Consider the following 15,404-nt stretch of genomic DNA (forward strand, 5'->3'; position numbering starts at 1 on the left):
CCTGCTGAGGTTCTGGGAAGTTTGTTGCAGATGCTCCGCTTTCAGCATGTATTCCAGTAGTGTATTCCATGTTGTTGTGTGTTTGTGACAAGGAGACGACGGAGGTGGGGAGGGGTATTGGTAGCAGCTACTGGTGTTACAACATGACTCAAATAAGTTTATGTCGAAAATTATGACCGAATGGCTGAAACACACACATAACTTGAATAAAGTTAACGTTAGTGACAACCGATTGTGCTCCCGTTGTGAGTTAGCTTAACGTTTGCCATACTAGCCAGGTGTTTGAGTCAATGATCAGACAGCTGTAACGTTAAGCACGTTAACGTTAGTTCACAAACATGGGGTAACAAAGCATGTGTTCCCGTCAAAAAACCTTTTGTAAATACTCTCTGTGTGAATGCTTAGTCCGTTGTCAATTTATATAGTCTTTGGGTTGTCACATTTAAGATAGAAAAGCGTTCGTTCAGATGATAACTTCAGCCGAAGCATTAGCTAATGGAGGTAAAATTGTGAACCACTATGAACCATTGACTATACGTTGAACATGGAGCTGATAACGAGCGATAACGTTAGCTAGTCACCATAACTGTTGTTAGTTATTACTGACGTCTGAAACTCTTGTTGATGCCGTTTATTTGTTAAACACTAATTTGAAGCAACACTTCTTGTCTATGCAAAGTTTCCCTGTAGGTGATCCAGACAGGCTGGGTGCTGGAGAGGGCTCGATCTGGACTCCTAACTTCACTTCTCGTCTGTGCAGTCGACTCAGAAGCATCACTTCAGTACTGATTCCGTGGTAGGGGGAGACCGGGGCTGGTTGGAACACTTTTCACTCTCGGTTATATTTCTCCGTCTTACAATGCGTTGAAATAGTCAAATTGTGATTAACTGAAAGCTTGGGATCTCAGCTACAAAATGTATACATTCAATGTCAACAAACGATACCTTGTTTTGAGTTATATATGATTAAAGTGGTGTTGTGCACATGTGCCAACCTGCCCCATGCACGGGGTTGGTTGGCACATGTACTGTAGTCGGGGTTGGTTGGAACACCTATGTTATAGTCCTTTGCAGTACTCCTTTTGCTTTTGTTTGAAGTGCTCATCTATATCACTACCTGTAGGGCTTTGCTAATTTCTTTTCTGTGTGTTTTTCTTCAGTAGGGCTCACCGTCAAGACCAATTTGGTCCCTACCGATTTTTTTTTTACTTCAAATGTTTAAAAAGGTCTGAAATGCTTCCAAATGTAAAACTATGTTCAGTAATTACAATAACAATGTTAAAATAAAGATTGATGATGTTTTTTTGTGTAAAATACAAAGTTTATAGATTTGTCACAAAATAGCCATAGGGAATGTATGTGCCAACCAACCCCAAAATCAGTGTGCTATCCTGCCCCACCCACATTAGGTCAAACTTTTTTGCACAAATGCTGTTAGCCTGCTAATATCAGTCACCTCAGGTTTTTAAACTTCATTTTAAATTATAGATGAGTCCCCTAGCAATCAATTATAATGAATATTTTTTTTATATCCCTAACTATTACCCTTCTAGGATGTATTTAGTGGGAGGTGCATATTCTAAGTTTTGACACTACAAAATCAAAAAGTTGTTCTCACCTAAAGGGTTAATGACCTGGAGACCAGTTACATACGTGAGTTTACTCTACTCAATAAGGCCGTCAGTTTAGTGTTGGAATTTTGTTGCAGCTCCCTCTAGTAGCCTGGATATTAACAGTGTTTCAACCTGCCCCTGTTCCAACCAGCCCCGGTCTCCCCTACTTTGACATTTTTCATACATTTAAATGGAGCAACCAACTGGATTCAATAGGCCTAGCTGTCTATTCCAGACATGGTTAGCATACTGAACAAACATGAATGCATTTCAGACATTTAGAGTGGCCTTTTATTGTGAGCAGTCCGGGGCACATCTGTGCAATAATTATCATGACCTCTTTTGATAAGTCACACATGGAAAGTAGCCTTTAAATCAGCAGGTTTTGGTTGGATACAGATTGGATAATTAAAGAATATGGCATCAGATCAGTGACTGGCTATTGTTTGACTGGACCTTGGCCTAACTGTTAACTACCTCAATGGGGTGTAGATATGAGCTTACACTGTTCCACTGAAAACATTAAAATACAAGAAATGGTTGTTCTACAGAACTTTGAATACACCAAATTTGGTTTTGCTTATTGCCTGCATAAACAGGACATGTGCAAATAGTTGAATACGCCTGTCCTGTCCCCATTGCAGCTAAGGGTTCTGTGAGTTTGTTCAGTATACATATTGGGAGTATTTTTTAGCTTAATTTGTGAGCACTTGTTCATAGTTTGCAGTAAGTTCAAGGATGTGACATATACCAATATTTCTGTTTTCAGATCTGGAACATTTTGAAATCCTACCAGATGGGGCACAAGTCATTGAGCAGTGGCAGCTTCTGACTTCTGACTTCAAAGACTTTGTTCACCAGCAGACCCCTTGGTTACCTTTATTTACAGCATTTGCATCTGTCAGTCTTTAAAGTGATCTAATATGTATTGACTATGTACTAGCTTAGTACATATTAGTTTTTGTTATTTTAGTTTCACAAATTCAGTGGTTACCTGTTATACTCAAGATATACAAGTAAAAAATCACCTTTACTTCTGCATCTGGGTCTTCAATTAAATCTACTGACTGAAGCTGACAGATTTGTATAAATGTTTTTGAGAGCACAGGCAAATTGGTTTGATAGATAGATAGATAGATAGATACGTTATTGATCTCCAAGGGGAAATTCAAGGTCTCAGTAGCATACAGACATCACGCACAACATGCACTTACAGCAGAAATGGTAAATATAAGTATAAACATGTAACAAAACGCCACTGTACAATAGACAGTTGAAGATAAGAAAAACTAACAAAACTAAATACTGGCATGAGTTTTAATGTAATTCACAGTTCAGAAAAGTTCCATAAACATTTCCAAGTTCAAGTTCAGTGCCATCAACAGTAAGTTTGCTTTCTGATATTTAAAGAACAGAAATGGGTTTGGCATAAGTAAAGGGTAGGTGTAACATTCATCAATAGACATAAAGTGAAATGTACTGTATAGTCTCAATGGGTTCAATATCACCACACCCCAGCCAGACCACTTCACCTGGACCTCTAGTCCCAGGTTAAGAGCCCATGGACCTCCTTGCCGCCTCCTCCCCATGGTGAACTGCCAAAACACCTAACTAACTTATTAATTTATGATGTAAACAGACCTTACTGTTCTGTACTGACCCTAGGCAGATGGGTCAGGCCCTTGAGTCATGGATCTGCTCGAGGTTTCTTCCTACATGTATCTCCAATTCTAGAGAGTTTTCCTCGCCCCTATTACTCATGGGCCTTTTCTGATTGTTTAACACTCTGTAAGAGTGAGACATGTGCAATGTCAAGTGATATTAAATTGAAATTGAAATATACTGTATCTATTATTAACATAAATAAAGGCTGTATGTAATCATAGACTGTTACACAACTTTATTTTCTCTTCTTTCTCGTATATACTTGTGAAATAATAAATATTATGGTAGTAGTATCAAATACAAAGCGCAAGTAGCTTTGTGGGCGGATCTTGGGCACTGTTGCTATTTTACCGGCAGGATAAATGACTGTTGTGCCCGACACAAATCTAAAATGGGGAGGTCTGAAGTAGCTACATTACTCATGGGTGTGGTTTGGGCGTAACGTGCAATAAACCTATCAGAGCGTCATCTCACATTCCCTTTAACAACAGGAGCGTTTGTTCCATTGCGGATTGCTATTATGATTTGGATGCCTGTTTTTGCCGGGCGCAGCCAGTAGCGGTTCACAGCCGCTATAAGGACTGTTCAGTTGGGAACAGTTTGCTATTGATTTTTCTTCTTGACAAAATGCAGAAATGTCACAAAGACATACTTTCCGATGTTTTGGGATCACTCTCACTGAATCACGAGGTTATGAATGCATGGTGATATTTTTGCAATGTAATCTAACATTACCTCACTAGACGATGCAGCTCTTCTGTCAGATAAGCTCTCCTCTCCTGTGCTGTTGCTGGGGCATTTGGGTTAAATGGCATCGGCATGCAGTTCAACATCACGTCTCCTTAAGTCCTGTAATATTTCCTAATTTACTATATGTCTTTAATTGGGTAACCACAATAAAAATACTGTATAACTGCACACATACATTAAAATGCGGAAGGCTGTTTCTTCTGTGCATTTCCTGTCATTCATGTAAAGTATTAAATGTGTACAGTATATAAACCAAAACAGCATATCTAACATTAACCTATTCCATGAAAAAGGGGAATTTGATATTATCTCTGATAAAATCACATGAATCATATGAGATGGCAGCATCAAATTGATCAGTTGAATTTGTTCAAGGCTAAAACGAAATCCCTGAAGAACACCTAAAATGATGCAATGTGCTTTCGGTCTATATTACAAAAATATATCAAAACATACACATTAAAAAGGTGATAGACATACACAACAGCTTATAATGCCTGTTACTTCACATAAATGCATATGTTTTTTGCCCAGCTTTTGACAGAGCCTAATGCAGTGTAACTAAATAATGTCTTAGGAACATTAATATGGTGGCCACCAACATAAAATGTATTTCAACATTTTGTATGGACTGTTATCTGGACTTATCTCTTCACTGTAATGTTTTACAGCATGTGTATAGATTAGTTGGTGATGTAGTCAAGTCAAGTCAAGTTTATTTATATAGCGCATTTCATTCACAGAGGTCATTCAATGTGCTTTACATAAACAAAACCAAACAATAATAACAAATAAAAGCATAGAAGGGCAATATAGTCAAAGAATAGTTAAAAGGTAAAGATCATAATAAAAAGAAAACATAAAACACAAGGTAAAATCATTTAAAAATAAAGAATAATTAATAAGCAAAAACAAAGGCAAAAGTAGTAAAAAAGTAATAAAAGTCAAGGCAGAATAATTATCAAGGCAGATTCAGAATTTGTAACTCGGCGCAGTTAGCAGAAAGCATCTGAAAACAGTTTGGTCTTAAGTCTAGATTTAAAACTGGCTACAGTTGGGGCCTTTTTGATGTCATCCGAAAGTTTTCCTGTAGCAGGAAAATATTGTGAATACTGAAGCAAAATAATAAGAGTATTAATTATGAACAATAGGTGTGACAATTCTTTCTATTGTGGGAGATGGTAATTTATTTGTAGAGGAAACTCTGACTCTTTACAGAATCAGATGCAAGATAAGTGTGTGTACAATTGTCTTGGATGACTTGGTTAGAAAGTATTGTGATGAAGGAATGAAGTCACAGTCAGAATGTGTAGCAAAAGGTTTCAAAAGGAAATCAATTTATCTGATGTCATCTAATATGAGTGTAACTATTGACTAAAGGTTTGTGTCATGCCAAACCTAGGTTTACACAAATGTCAGGATAATGTGTTCCTATTTATTTTTTGTCTTGGTGATATAATTTCAGGTGAATGTGCCCAGAGAGGTTGAGTTGTTGCATTGTGTGAGGTTCAATTGAGTTCAAATTGTCTTTGATGAAATATAGTGCATATTGACACAGGGAATATACTGTACATCATTAACTTTTTTCTTTAGTTTAGAGGGACACTTTGTATCCTTTCAAATCTTAGTTTAAATAATTGTGAATCAGCCACTCCTGCTCCTGTTAGTGTATTGTTATTTTAACCTCGCCCAAGTCATCAAAAAATATAAATTCACCAAGATACCAGCCACCAAGGCACAACTACATATCTGGTAAGTCAGTACCTTTGGGAGTAGCACAGTCTGATATATTGGAGACAATTAAAAATGGGATGTTTTCTAAATTATGTTGTTTCAAACAGGTTTGTTTTTGATTCGTTACTGCGATGACTGGAACAAGATATTTGTGTGTGTTTCTACTTCTGCTGATACCTGCCATCAGCACTGAATCTACAGGTAATGATTAAAACTAAGGATCTGTTTTTTTCCCCCTATAAGAAACATAGAACATAAAAACCTTAAGTAAGAGCTGATGCTTTTATATTTGTATTTGTTTACATCTATACTGGAATTTACAGCTATTTCTGTGTTAATGTCTGGTCTAGACATGGACAAGACTACAGTGTTTTTGTGGTATCCTCTACTGTAGGTTCTAAGTGTACACTCTTAAAACGAATGTGTTGTCCCTATCAGGACACAGAGATGTGTTAAAAACAACACAAGTTGTGTTGTTTTGAACATACGTTGTGTTATTTTTAACACATATTGTTAACAAATAAAAAAGGAAACAACACAAACTGTCTGGACACAAAGATGTGTTAAAAACAACGCAAGTTGTGTTGTTTTCAACACATTCGTTTTCAGAGTGTACGGTTAATGTGCTGTCAGCTATCTCTGCTGTGTTTTCTTAATTTGCCAAAAATCTGCCTTTCCTCATACAGTTACAGTTATATATTATAGATACATATTGTTTGTATCTACTTTATGTGCATTTCCAGGTACAGAGGTCACCAGTTGTGAGGCGTGCCATGAGCATGCTGGCTGTTCCACAGACCAGACCTCCAGAGTTACCTGTGCCTGTGGCAATGGTTTCATTGGTAATGGTCTTGGCTGCTACAATAGCACACTATGTGGTGCTGCCAACTCCCCTTGCTGCAGCGAGGGTTATCACTGGTCCTCTGAGCTTGGTTGTGTGGATGTAGATGAATGCGCAGCAGATGTGCAGCCCTGTTTGGCCCCACTGGTCTGCAAAAACACAGCTGGGTCCTTTAACTGCTTGTTGCCACCAGTCAACTACAATCCGCTCTCGAGCCTTCGTACTGTGCAATTCAGCTGTGGCAGCATGGTCTGTAATGTGGGCCGAGACTGTGTGGTTGTAGATGGCACTGCTCGCTGTCTTGACCCTTGCCAGCACTACACAGTCCTTGATGATGCTTGGCGTTCTTCCAACCATCACACCAGTACAGATGCAAAGTGCGATATGCAAGTGAACTGGCAGGGCTGGTACCGTATGTTCTTGGGTGGGGAGAGTGTGCAGATGGCTGAAAGCTGCCTGGAGCCCTGGACCTGTGGCACTCAAGCTCCACTCTGGCTCAAAAGCCCACATCCAGTGGTGTCAGATGGTGTAGTGCAGGGCGATGTGTGTGGTAGCTGGACACAAGGCTGCTGTAACTTTGAGTTTCCCATCCACGTCAAAGCTTGTCCTGGAAACTATTATGTCTACAAGTTTGTTAAGCCACCACTTTGCTTCCTAGCTTATGGAGCAGGTAACATTGTATAAGCCTAATTCATAAAGTATGATCTAAAGTGAAAAAACTACTGAAAATCACTTCCATAATGGTGACCTAACCTCTCTTTAATAGATGTGAACACCAAGGTGTGTGGGACATGTAAAGAAGGAGAAAACTGTGTCAGTGAGGACAAGACCCACTGGAAGTGCGAAGCTAAAAGTGAGATTCTTCTAAAGTTGGATAACACATTAAATCCAGTCCACGGTGGGAAGCTGTTCAGGGTTGCAATTGTTAGTTTGTTTATACATGAGATCAAAGCAGTTCGTTTTTCAGTCAGCGTACGGGTTGCTTCAACAGGTTAAGACAGGTTAATCCAAAGATCCAAATTAAAACCTACATGAAATCGTGTGGCAAACCATTTTATACTTAAATTGAATGAGAGTTATTTTTGTAAAACAGATATACTTTGTAGTTCCTTGATTGCACATCCTGGAGCGAAAATCCTGGAGCGAAAATCCTGGAGCTTTCTTTTTCTTACTGGTGAAGATGGTGTTTTTGTGTAGTTTGGTGACATTATTTGAGCTAATATCAATAACTACATGGAGGAGGGAGTGTGCACATAACTAAACATCATAAATTAGATTATTATTGTCATAGAACTTTTGCAATAGTAGTCTCTCAATAAGTATAAGTATAGTATTAAGTATATATACTTTTTTGATCCCGTGAGGGAAATTTGGTCTCTGCATTTATCCCAATCCGTGAATTAGTGAAACACACTCAGCACACAGTGAACACACAGTGAGGTGAAGCACACACTAATCCCGGCGCAGTGAGCTGCCTGAAACAACAGCGGCACTCAGGGAGCAGTGAGGGGTTAGGTACCTTGCTACTGGTCGGGGTTCGAACCGGCAACCCTCCGGTTCCAAGTCCGAAGCGCTAACCAGTAGGCCACGGCTGCCCCTGACCATTAGACCTCACAGGGTCAATAGCAGGGTCTTATGGCATATTTCCACTATAGGAGGATCCCAGTGCTTAAGAATAAGCCTCAGACTTTTTCTTGACACAAAAGGCCTAGAGTAAGCTACTTTTGGAATTGAACAGAATGCAATGCAGGAAAGGAAGCATTAGTTAAGGTTTCCAGCAACAGAAATGACAAAACAAAAACTTTCCAAAAGAATGGAGGGCAATGTTTCCAACGATATTGTGACATGTTTAAATTCCCATTTAAATGAATTTTACATATACTTGGGCAACCATTGGTAAGTCTTGTTTAGAAGTGTCTAGAGTTGATGCTCTGTTTGCAAATGTCCCTGATATTACTACTCCTATGGGAAACAGAGGACTGAGGCGATTTATTGAAAAGGTCATTAGCGTGGTCCTTTATGGGGACAGTCACTTGACCACTTCAGGACAATATTCTGGGCATGTGTAGGTCAAAAGACCAAACCTTGGCATAATTAAAGATGAGGGCTACCCTAAATGAATTTCCGAGAATTCCCAGGTTGAATGAATGAATGAATGAATGAATGCATGCATGCATCAATGAATTAATTGAAACAATTGATGTAAGCAGTCACTACATTCCTATTTTTTCCAACAGCTATTGTGAGACTAATCAATGGAGAGAACCAATGCCAAGGCCGAGTGGAGTTGTTCCACAGCGGGACATGGGGTACAGTGTGTGATGATGACTGGTCACTGAGAAATGCCGAGGTGATTTGTCGACAGCTAGGCTGTGGCACAGCCCTGGAAGCCCCCCATAATGGGCACTTTGGTTCTGGAAGTGGGCCCATATGGTTAGATAACGTGGTGTGCCAGGGCGATGAGTCCTCCATAGCACACTGTAGTCACCAGGGATTTGAGGTACATAACTGTGGTCACAATGAGGATGCCGGTGTTGTATGTGAAGGTAAGATATACCTATACCAATACATACCAGCAATGTCTTTAGCATTTTTAGGGGCAGTTACAATGACATGCATCTATCATGTGTTTTAGAGTGAGTAGGTGTTCATAATTAGCCATTCGATTCACAGACCCACATGTTTATAGGAAGAAAATGTTAGAAAAATGTATAAGGTTATAGGCAAAGTCCTTTTAGGCAAGTCCCTCCACTCGGCGGCCATATGGCAACGCTTTTTGGGCACTCATTGGGCATCCATCTCGGCAGAAATGCGTGTGCGCAAGGCTTCACGACACCACTACTGCAATCTTGCTCCAGCGGCGAGATCACAACACATTATTGGCACAATGTCTTAACAACACACCACATTATTGGCTCAATGTATTCACAACACAGCACATGATTGGCTCAATGTATTCACATGTAGTGTCTCACCTCTCATTTTCCTCTTCTCAGAAGCACCTACCCCCCTTCCTAATCCTGAGATTGTGTGTAGTAGCAATTCCATGCAGGTGGGTCTTCCCAAAACCCTCCATTCAGCCACAGTCTTAGACACTCTGTCAGGTCACATGGCTGACCCACAGTGTAATATGCACCTGGAACGTAATGGGACCATCTGGTACCAGGTACAGAGACGAGATGGTATCTGTGGAAATGTGATGAGGGTAAGAACACTTGTTCACCTTGTTCACACATAATTAATTCTATTACAGAGTTATGGTTTGTATGTTTATGTTTTTTGTTAATGTGGAAATATATTTTTGGATATTTGATATTGTTGTTATTATCACTATTACGGGCAGCCGTGGCCTACTGGTTAGCACTCTGGACTTGTAACCGGAGGGTTGCCGGTTCGAGCCCCGACCAGTGGGCCACGGCTGAAGTGCCCTTGACCAAGGCACCTAACCACTCACTGCTCCCCGAGCGCCGCTGTTGATGCAGGCAGCTCACTGTGCCGGGATTAGTGTGTGCTTCACCTCACTGTGTGCTCTGTGTGTTTCACTAATTCACGGATTGGGTTAAATGCAGAGACCAAATTTCCCTCACGGGATCAAAAGAGTATATATCCTTATCCTATTATTATTATGCTTTGTGTAGGCTTTTAAACTTTTTTAAAAACTATTATTTTTAACTAATGTAGTGTTATTATACTGTCGATTGTCGATTTGGACAAAAAAGGTCAAATATCATAAACAAAAACATAACACTTGACCTTGTCTGCTATAATGATTCTCAAATGTGCACATTCGGTTTAAAAAAAAAAAAAAAAAAAATGGTGTTTAGATAACTCGCCAACAATTGCAAGAATTTGTTCTGCAGTTTCTCTCACTGTTTACCTTGTCTTTCTCCTTGCAGACCAACAGTACACATGTTGTATTCTCCAACACACTGTTTGTTTATCCTGCCATGGAAAACGTTACATTCACATTGCCAGTGGGCTTTCCATTCTCCTGTGTGTATCCTCTGGACATGCAAGCTGACATGCATGTTGTTGTTAAACCTTACCTCTCGTAAGTAGGGTCCACCTAAATGTGGTTGCAAGGCTGCTATTATTATTAGCAGAGTGTGATATTTTGCAAAAAAATATTTTAATTACACTTGTTAGTGTCCCTCCCATTAATATTAACATATCTGCTTATAGCATGCAGGAGATGGGTTTGGTGGGCTTTGGTCCTGGAGCCCGGGCTATCATGTCTTTGTATCATAATGTCACCTTCACTGAGCCGTACCCGGAGGGTGCAGTTACGTTGCCAGTGGGCTCTGCTCTCAATGTGGGAATTAATACAGAGGGAGTGGAGAAAGGAACCTTTGTGGTTATACTGGAAGACTGCTACACCACCAATACCTCAACCCCAGATGATCCTATTAGACACTATTTCATCAAGAACAGGTATGTACACATGTAAAAGTGGGTAAAGGTGTGACCAAACAGAAAGGAAAAAATAATAAAATGTAGTGGGACAATTGCTACTGGATCACACACACACACACAAAAAAAAAACAGTAGCCTACAATTAAATTATTGTAAATAATTAAATTTAATAATTAGGCTTTCTAATAACAATATATTAGCCTAATACAGGGTATTTTTTAAATAGTATAATAATTACAAAATGCAAAAATCAGGCTATTTATTGAATATGATGCTGTCTGTTACCACTAGTCTTTGAACATCTCAATTACTGTATGACTGTCATTTAAACCAATATAACAGAAAATGTATTTCCTGCTCTAGCATTAACTCCTGTTTTTTAACTATTCCATTTTTGTATTTGCGCATGTAAACATCATATCCTAATTTCAGAACCCGGATAAGCCCTTATCCCGGTTTTGAGTATCCCAGTTATGCTAGGTGGAGTACTCCGAAAGAAACTGGGATACTGCTCCATGCATACACCTTTTCCCGGTTTCTCAGGCAAACGCGCGATTACATTAGAAACTGGGATAAGGAGTACTAATAGCGGGATACTAGTATTCATCATGTATACAGGGATATTAATAATCGGGTTTCTCTGTGTTTCTGTAAACACCATATCCTGATATATGATCAAAATCGTGATAATGGATACTGAAGTGCATGTAAACACAGTGGTCCCTTGATGGTCTGGCACCCTGCATACAGTCAGTGTTGGCAAGGTTACTTTTAAAATGTATTCTACTACAGATTAATTATGCCCTACTAAATCGACTTCAGATGGTCCAAAATGCAGCTGCTAGACTGCTGACAGGTACTAAGAAACATGACCACATTACTCCTTTCCTGGCTTCCTTGCATTGGCTCCCTGTTAATTTTAGGCTCCAGTTCAAGGTACTTTTGATTGTTTTTAAAGCTCTTAATGGGCAGGCCCCTAGTTACATCACTGACCTCCTGCACCAAGCCCCCAGGTCTCTCAGATCTAATGACAAAGCTCTCCATGTGCCCCAGTCAAGGCTCAAACAAAAAGGTGACCGAGCCTTTGCAGTTGCAGCGCCACGGCTGTGGAACAAATTGCCCCTGGACATTTAAAATGCTCCCTCCATCTGTGTTTTTAAGTCTAGGCTCAAAACCCACCTTTTTACCTTATCCTTCCCAGCTTCCCAACTTTCTGTCTGTAACTCTGTACATGTCTCCTGTTGTCGTTGTTGATCTGTGTCTGTCTGCTTTTTTGCTTTATTTCTTTTTTGTTTCTTTATTTTATTCTGTAAAGCACTGGTCAGTCAAAGTTGTGTTTAATTATGCTTTATAAATAAATTTTACTTACTTACCGGTACTTACCTACTTACATTAATTTGCCAGCTGCAAGTGAATGGGTCCTCCTAGAAAGTGGATAGGTCCTCCTGTATGACGAGTACCCGACAAGCAATTTAGTTGAACCGAGATTTTACTGGGGCACAGCAGTTCAATACTGGGGAATGTGCCCCAGTAAAAAGGGTCTACTGATGCCCCTGGTTCTGGGTCCTACTCAAGGTGTCTTACTAGGGAGTTTTTCCTTGCCACTGTCGCCAGTTGGTACCTTGAGACAATAGAATTCAATTAATCAGTAATGTGTGTATATCCTTGTAGGTGCATCAGTGACCCTCTGCATGTCACCGTGCTAGAGAGTGGATCTTCTCTCCAGGCACATTTCTCTGCAATGCTTTTTCTCTACCAGAATAACTATAGGGATATGTTTGTACACTGCAGCCTCAGCTTGTGTGATAAGACAGCATCTTCCTGTTCCACTGTGAGTCCAGAGCTCGTTCTCTATGACATGTTATTTCTGCTTATTACTAATGGTCTTAGAAGTTACATCATATTTGTAGTTAATTGTGATAAACTGAATCAATTGATTAAGCATACATTGATGTGGTTGCAATATGTGCTATCTTTTGCCAGGAGTGTTTAACCAGGAAGTCGCGCTCCATCGCCTATAGAAGGGCACTCACTGTTGGACCAATTACCTGTGAGTAAACCGGTGGATATTAACATTCAGGGAAATTCAACCACATGAAATTTGGCAAAAGAACTGGTTTTTCCTCTCCCCCCCCCCAAAAAAAAACATGCCTTTTTATCATATATTCCAGGTAATATAAATCAAACTGATGTTAGTTTTAATAAAGCAAAAAATAATCTAATCAATCTAATCAAAACAACCCAACTTTAGGTTGATTGATATTTCTTGAAATGCATTTGCATCAATTCTGAGGTGAATATGAAATATGGGTAACGCTTTAGAATAACATGTGCTTATTAGGTATTAACAGTGCATAATAATAATAATAATAATAATAATAATAATAATAATAATAATAATAATACATTTTATTTATGGGCGCCTTTCTGAACACTCAAGGTCACCTTACAAAATCAACAATAAAATATTCAATCCATTAAACAAGCAATCAGAGAAAACAAGCAATAAAATAACATGATAATACTATTAATAAAAAAGAGCAAAAGAAAGAGAGAAAGAGATAGAAAAAAAATAAAGTAGGCCTGTCTGAAAAGATGAGTTTTTAGGTGAGATTTGAAAGTGGTTATGGATGTGGAGTGTTAAATGTAGTGGGGCAGAGAGTTCCAGAGGTGGGGGGCTGAGTGACTGAAAGCTCTAGTCCCCATGGTAACCAGACGAGGTGGGAGGATGAGCTGGATGGAGAAAGAAGATCTGAGAGAACGGATGGGTGTCTTGATGTGGAGGAGCTCAGTAAGATACTGAGGAGCAAGATTGTTAATAGCTTTAAATGTAAGGAGGAGGATCTTGTAAATGATGCGGTATTTGAAGGGGAGCCAATGAAGTTGCTGCAGGACAGGTGTTATGTGACTGATGGAGGGGGTTCTGGTAATGATGCGGGCAGCAGAGTTTTGGACCAGTTGTAGTTTATGGATGGATTTGTCAGGTAAACCATAGAGAGAGTTGCAATAGTCTAGGCGGGAGGTGACCAGGGTGTGAACCAGAATTTCAGCACTGTTGGGGGAGTTAGCGCCCATAATAAAATTATTTTATTATGGGCGCAAGCGAGAGATATTACGTAGATGGAAATATATATATATATATATAATCAAAAACAAGCTGCATGTTAACTGTTGCAGCTAGCTTGTAATATGCTTGTAAGTAACACTTATGAGCTGCATGTTAACAATTAGTTGTAAGGATAACAACAGTTAACTATTAGTAATGAATTGCTAACTGCTTATTATGCACTGTTAATACTTACATATTATGTATATATTAATACTTAAGCACATGTTATTCTAAAGCGTTACCAAAATATGTTTAACATTTAACATAAAACTTGTTTATAAAAATTTAAGAATTTCTCATAAATTATAAAAAATTGCATAATAACTTCTGAAAAAATATTTCATTTGACAGAACAAAATCTGCTATTTATGCTGCTTTCTTTGTGTTCATTGCTTATAGGGGCCAAACAATAAAAGTAAACTGAAACAAAGGTACTTGGTCTGATTCACAGCATGTAAGATTCCATTGTAACCTTCTCTGGACAAATATTCCACGTCAGTGATGCTATTGTACACGTTTCTTTGAAAGTGAAGACATTAATGAATTTATATTTTCCACCGCCAGGATCAATCATTCATGGAAGAATGTATTTGTCATGTAGTTGGAAGAAATGTCATGGAATTGGAAGAAATTATGTCTGTGAAGACAAATTTGCATAATTCAATAAAAGTAATATTCATTGAATTATTTATTGCAATTATTCCATTACATGTGTCTGTGTCATGTGTAATCTGCATTGTAATGAAACTATATTTGTTTTGTTTTTAAGTTATACTTAAATATAATTTTTAACATACATATAAAATATACATATACATACATACATACCAGCAGAGGATGGCACTGGCTCAGGAGGTAGAGGAGTTGTCCAGGAACCTGAAGGTTGCAGGTTCGAGCCCAGCTCCTCCCGACAAAACACTGAACTCCAAAAGTTCTCCTGATGTGCCAGTTGGTACCCTGTTGGTACCCTGGTGTGTGTGTAATATAAATGCAGTATATAAATAAGCAATATAAATGCAGTTTGTTAGTAAACAGTATACCTATAAGTTCACTTAAGTGCACCTAAAAGTTTACAACTTTTTACACCTTAAAAGTACTTCACGTATACTAATGAAATAAAAGGTGTGCTAGAAGTATATAACTAGAATCTGTATTAGTTTACTTACAGTATAGTTCTCATTACTTACGAGTTTACTATTATAAACTGAAAGTGGGCAAATTTAGTCCGAAAATATAAACATAGATATACAAGTGTACCACGAGTCTATTTATACTAATA

General features: G+C 38.8%; 1 protein-coding gene and 1 long non-coding RNA gene across 2 annotated transcripts; both read left to right on the plus strand.

Moving 5' to 3' along the window:
• The first annotated feature begins 723 nt into the window (after nucleotides 1–723).
• On the plus strand, nucleotides 724–2,611 carry LOC121717959. The gene is made up of 2 exons (XR_006033834.1): nucleotides 724–796; nucleotides 2,383–2,611. It is a non-coding gene; the product is annotated as an uncharacterized LOC121717959 (long non-coding RNA).
• Nucleotides 2,612–5,893: 3,282 nt separating this feature from the next.
• LOC121719850 (uromodulin-like) lies at nucleotides 5,894–14,772 on the plus strand. The gene is made up of 11 exons (XM_042105642.1): nucleotides 5,894–5,963; nucleotides 6,506–7,273; nucleotides 7,370–7,456; nucleotides 8,841–9,149; nucleotides 9,600–9,808; nucleotides 10,500–10,654; nucleotides 10,786–11,034; nucleotides 12,688–12,847; nucleotides 13,000–13,066; nucleotides 14,525–14,579; nucleotides 14,690–14,772. Exons 1-10 carry the CDS (start codon nucleotides 5,894–5,896, stop codon nucleotides 14,536–14,538), a joined length of 2,088 nt encoding a protein of 695 aa, XP_041961576.1. The 3' UTR covers nucleotides 14,539–14,579; nucleotides 14,690–14,772.
• Nucleotides 14,773–15,404: the final 632 nt, after the last annotated feature.

The sequence above is a fragment of the Alosa sapidissima genome, chromosome 9 (genome assembly GCF_018492685.1).
Source record: "Alosa sapidissima isolate fAloSap1 chromosome 9, fAloSap1.pri, whole genome shotgun sequence".
In the NCBI taxonomy this organism is placed as follows: domain Eukaryota; kingdom Metazoa; phylum Chordata; class Actinopteri; order Clupeiformes; family Clupeidae; genus Alosa; species Alosa sapidissima.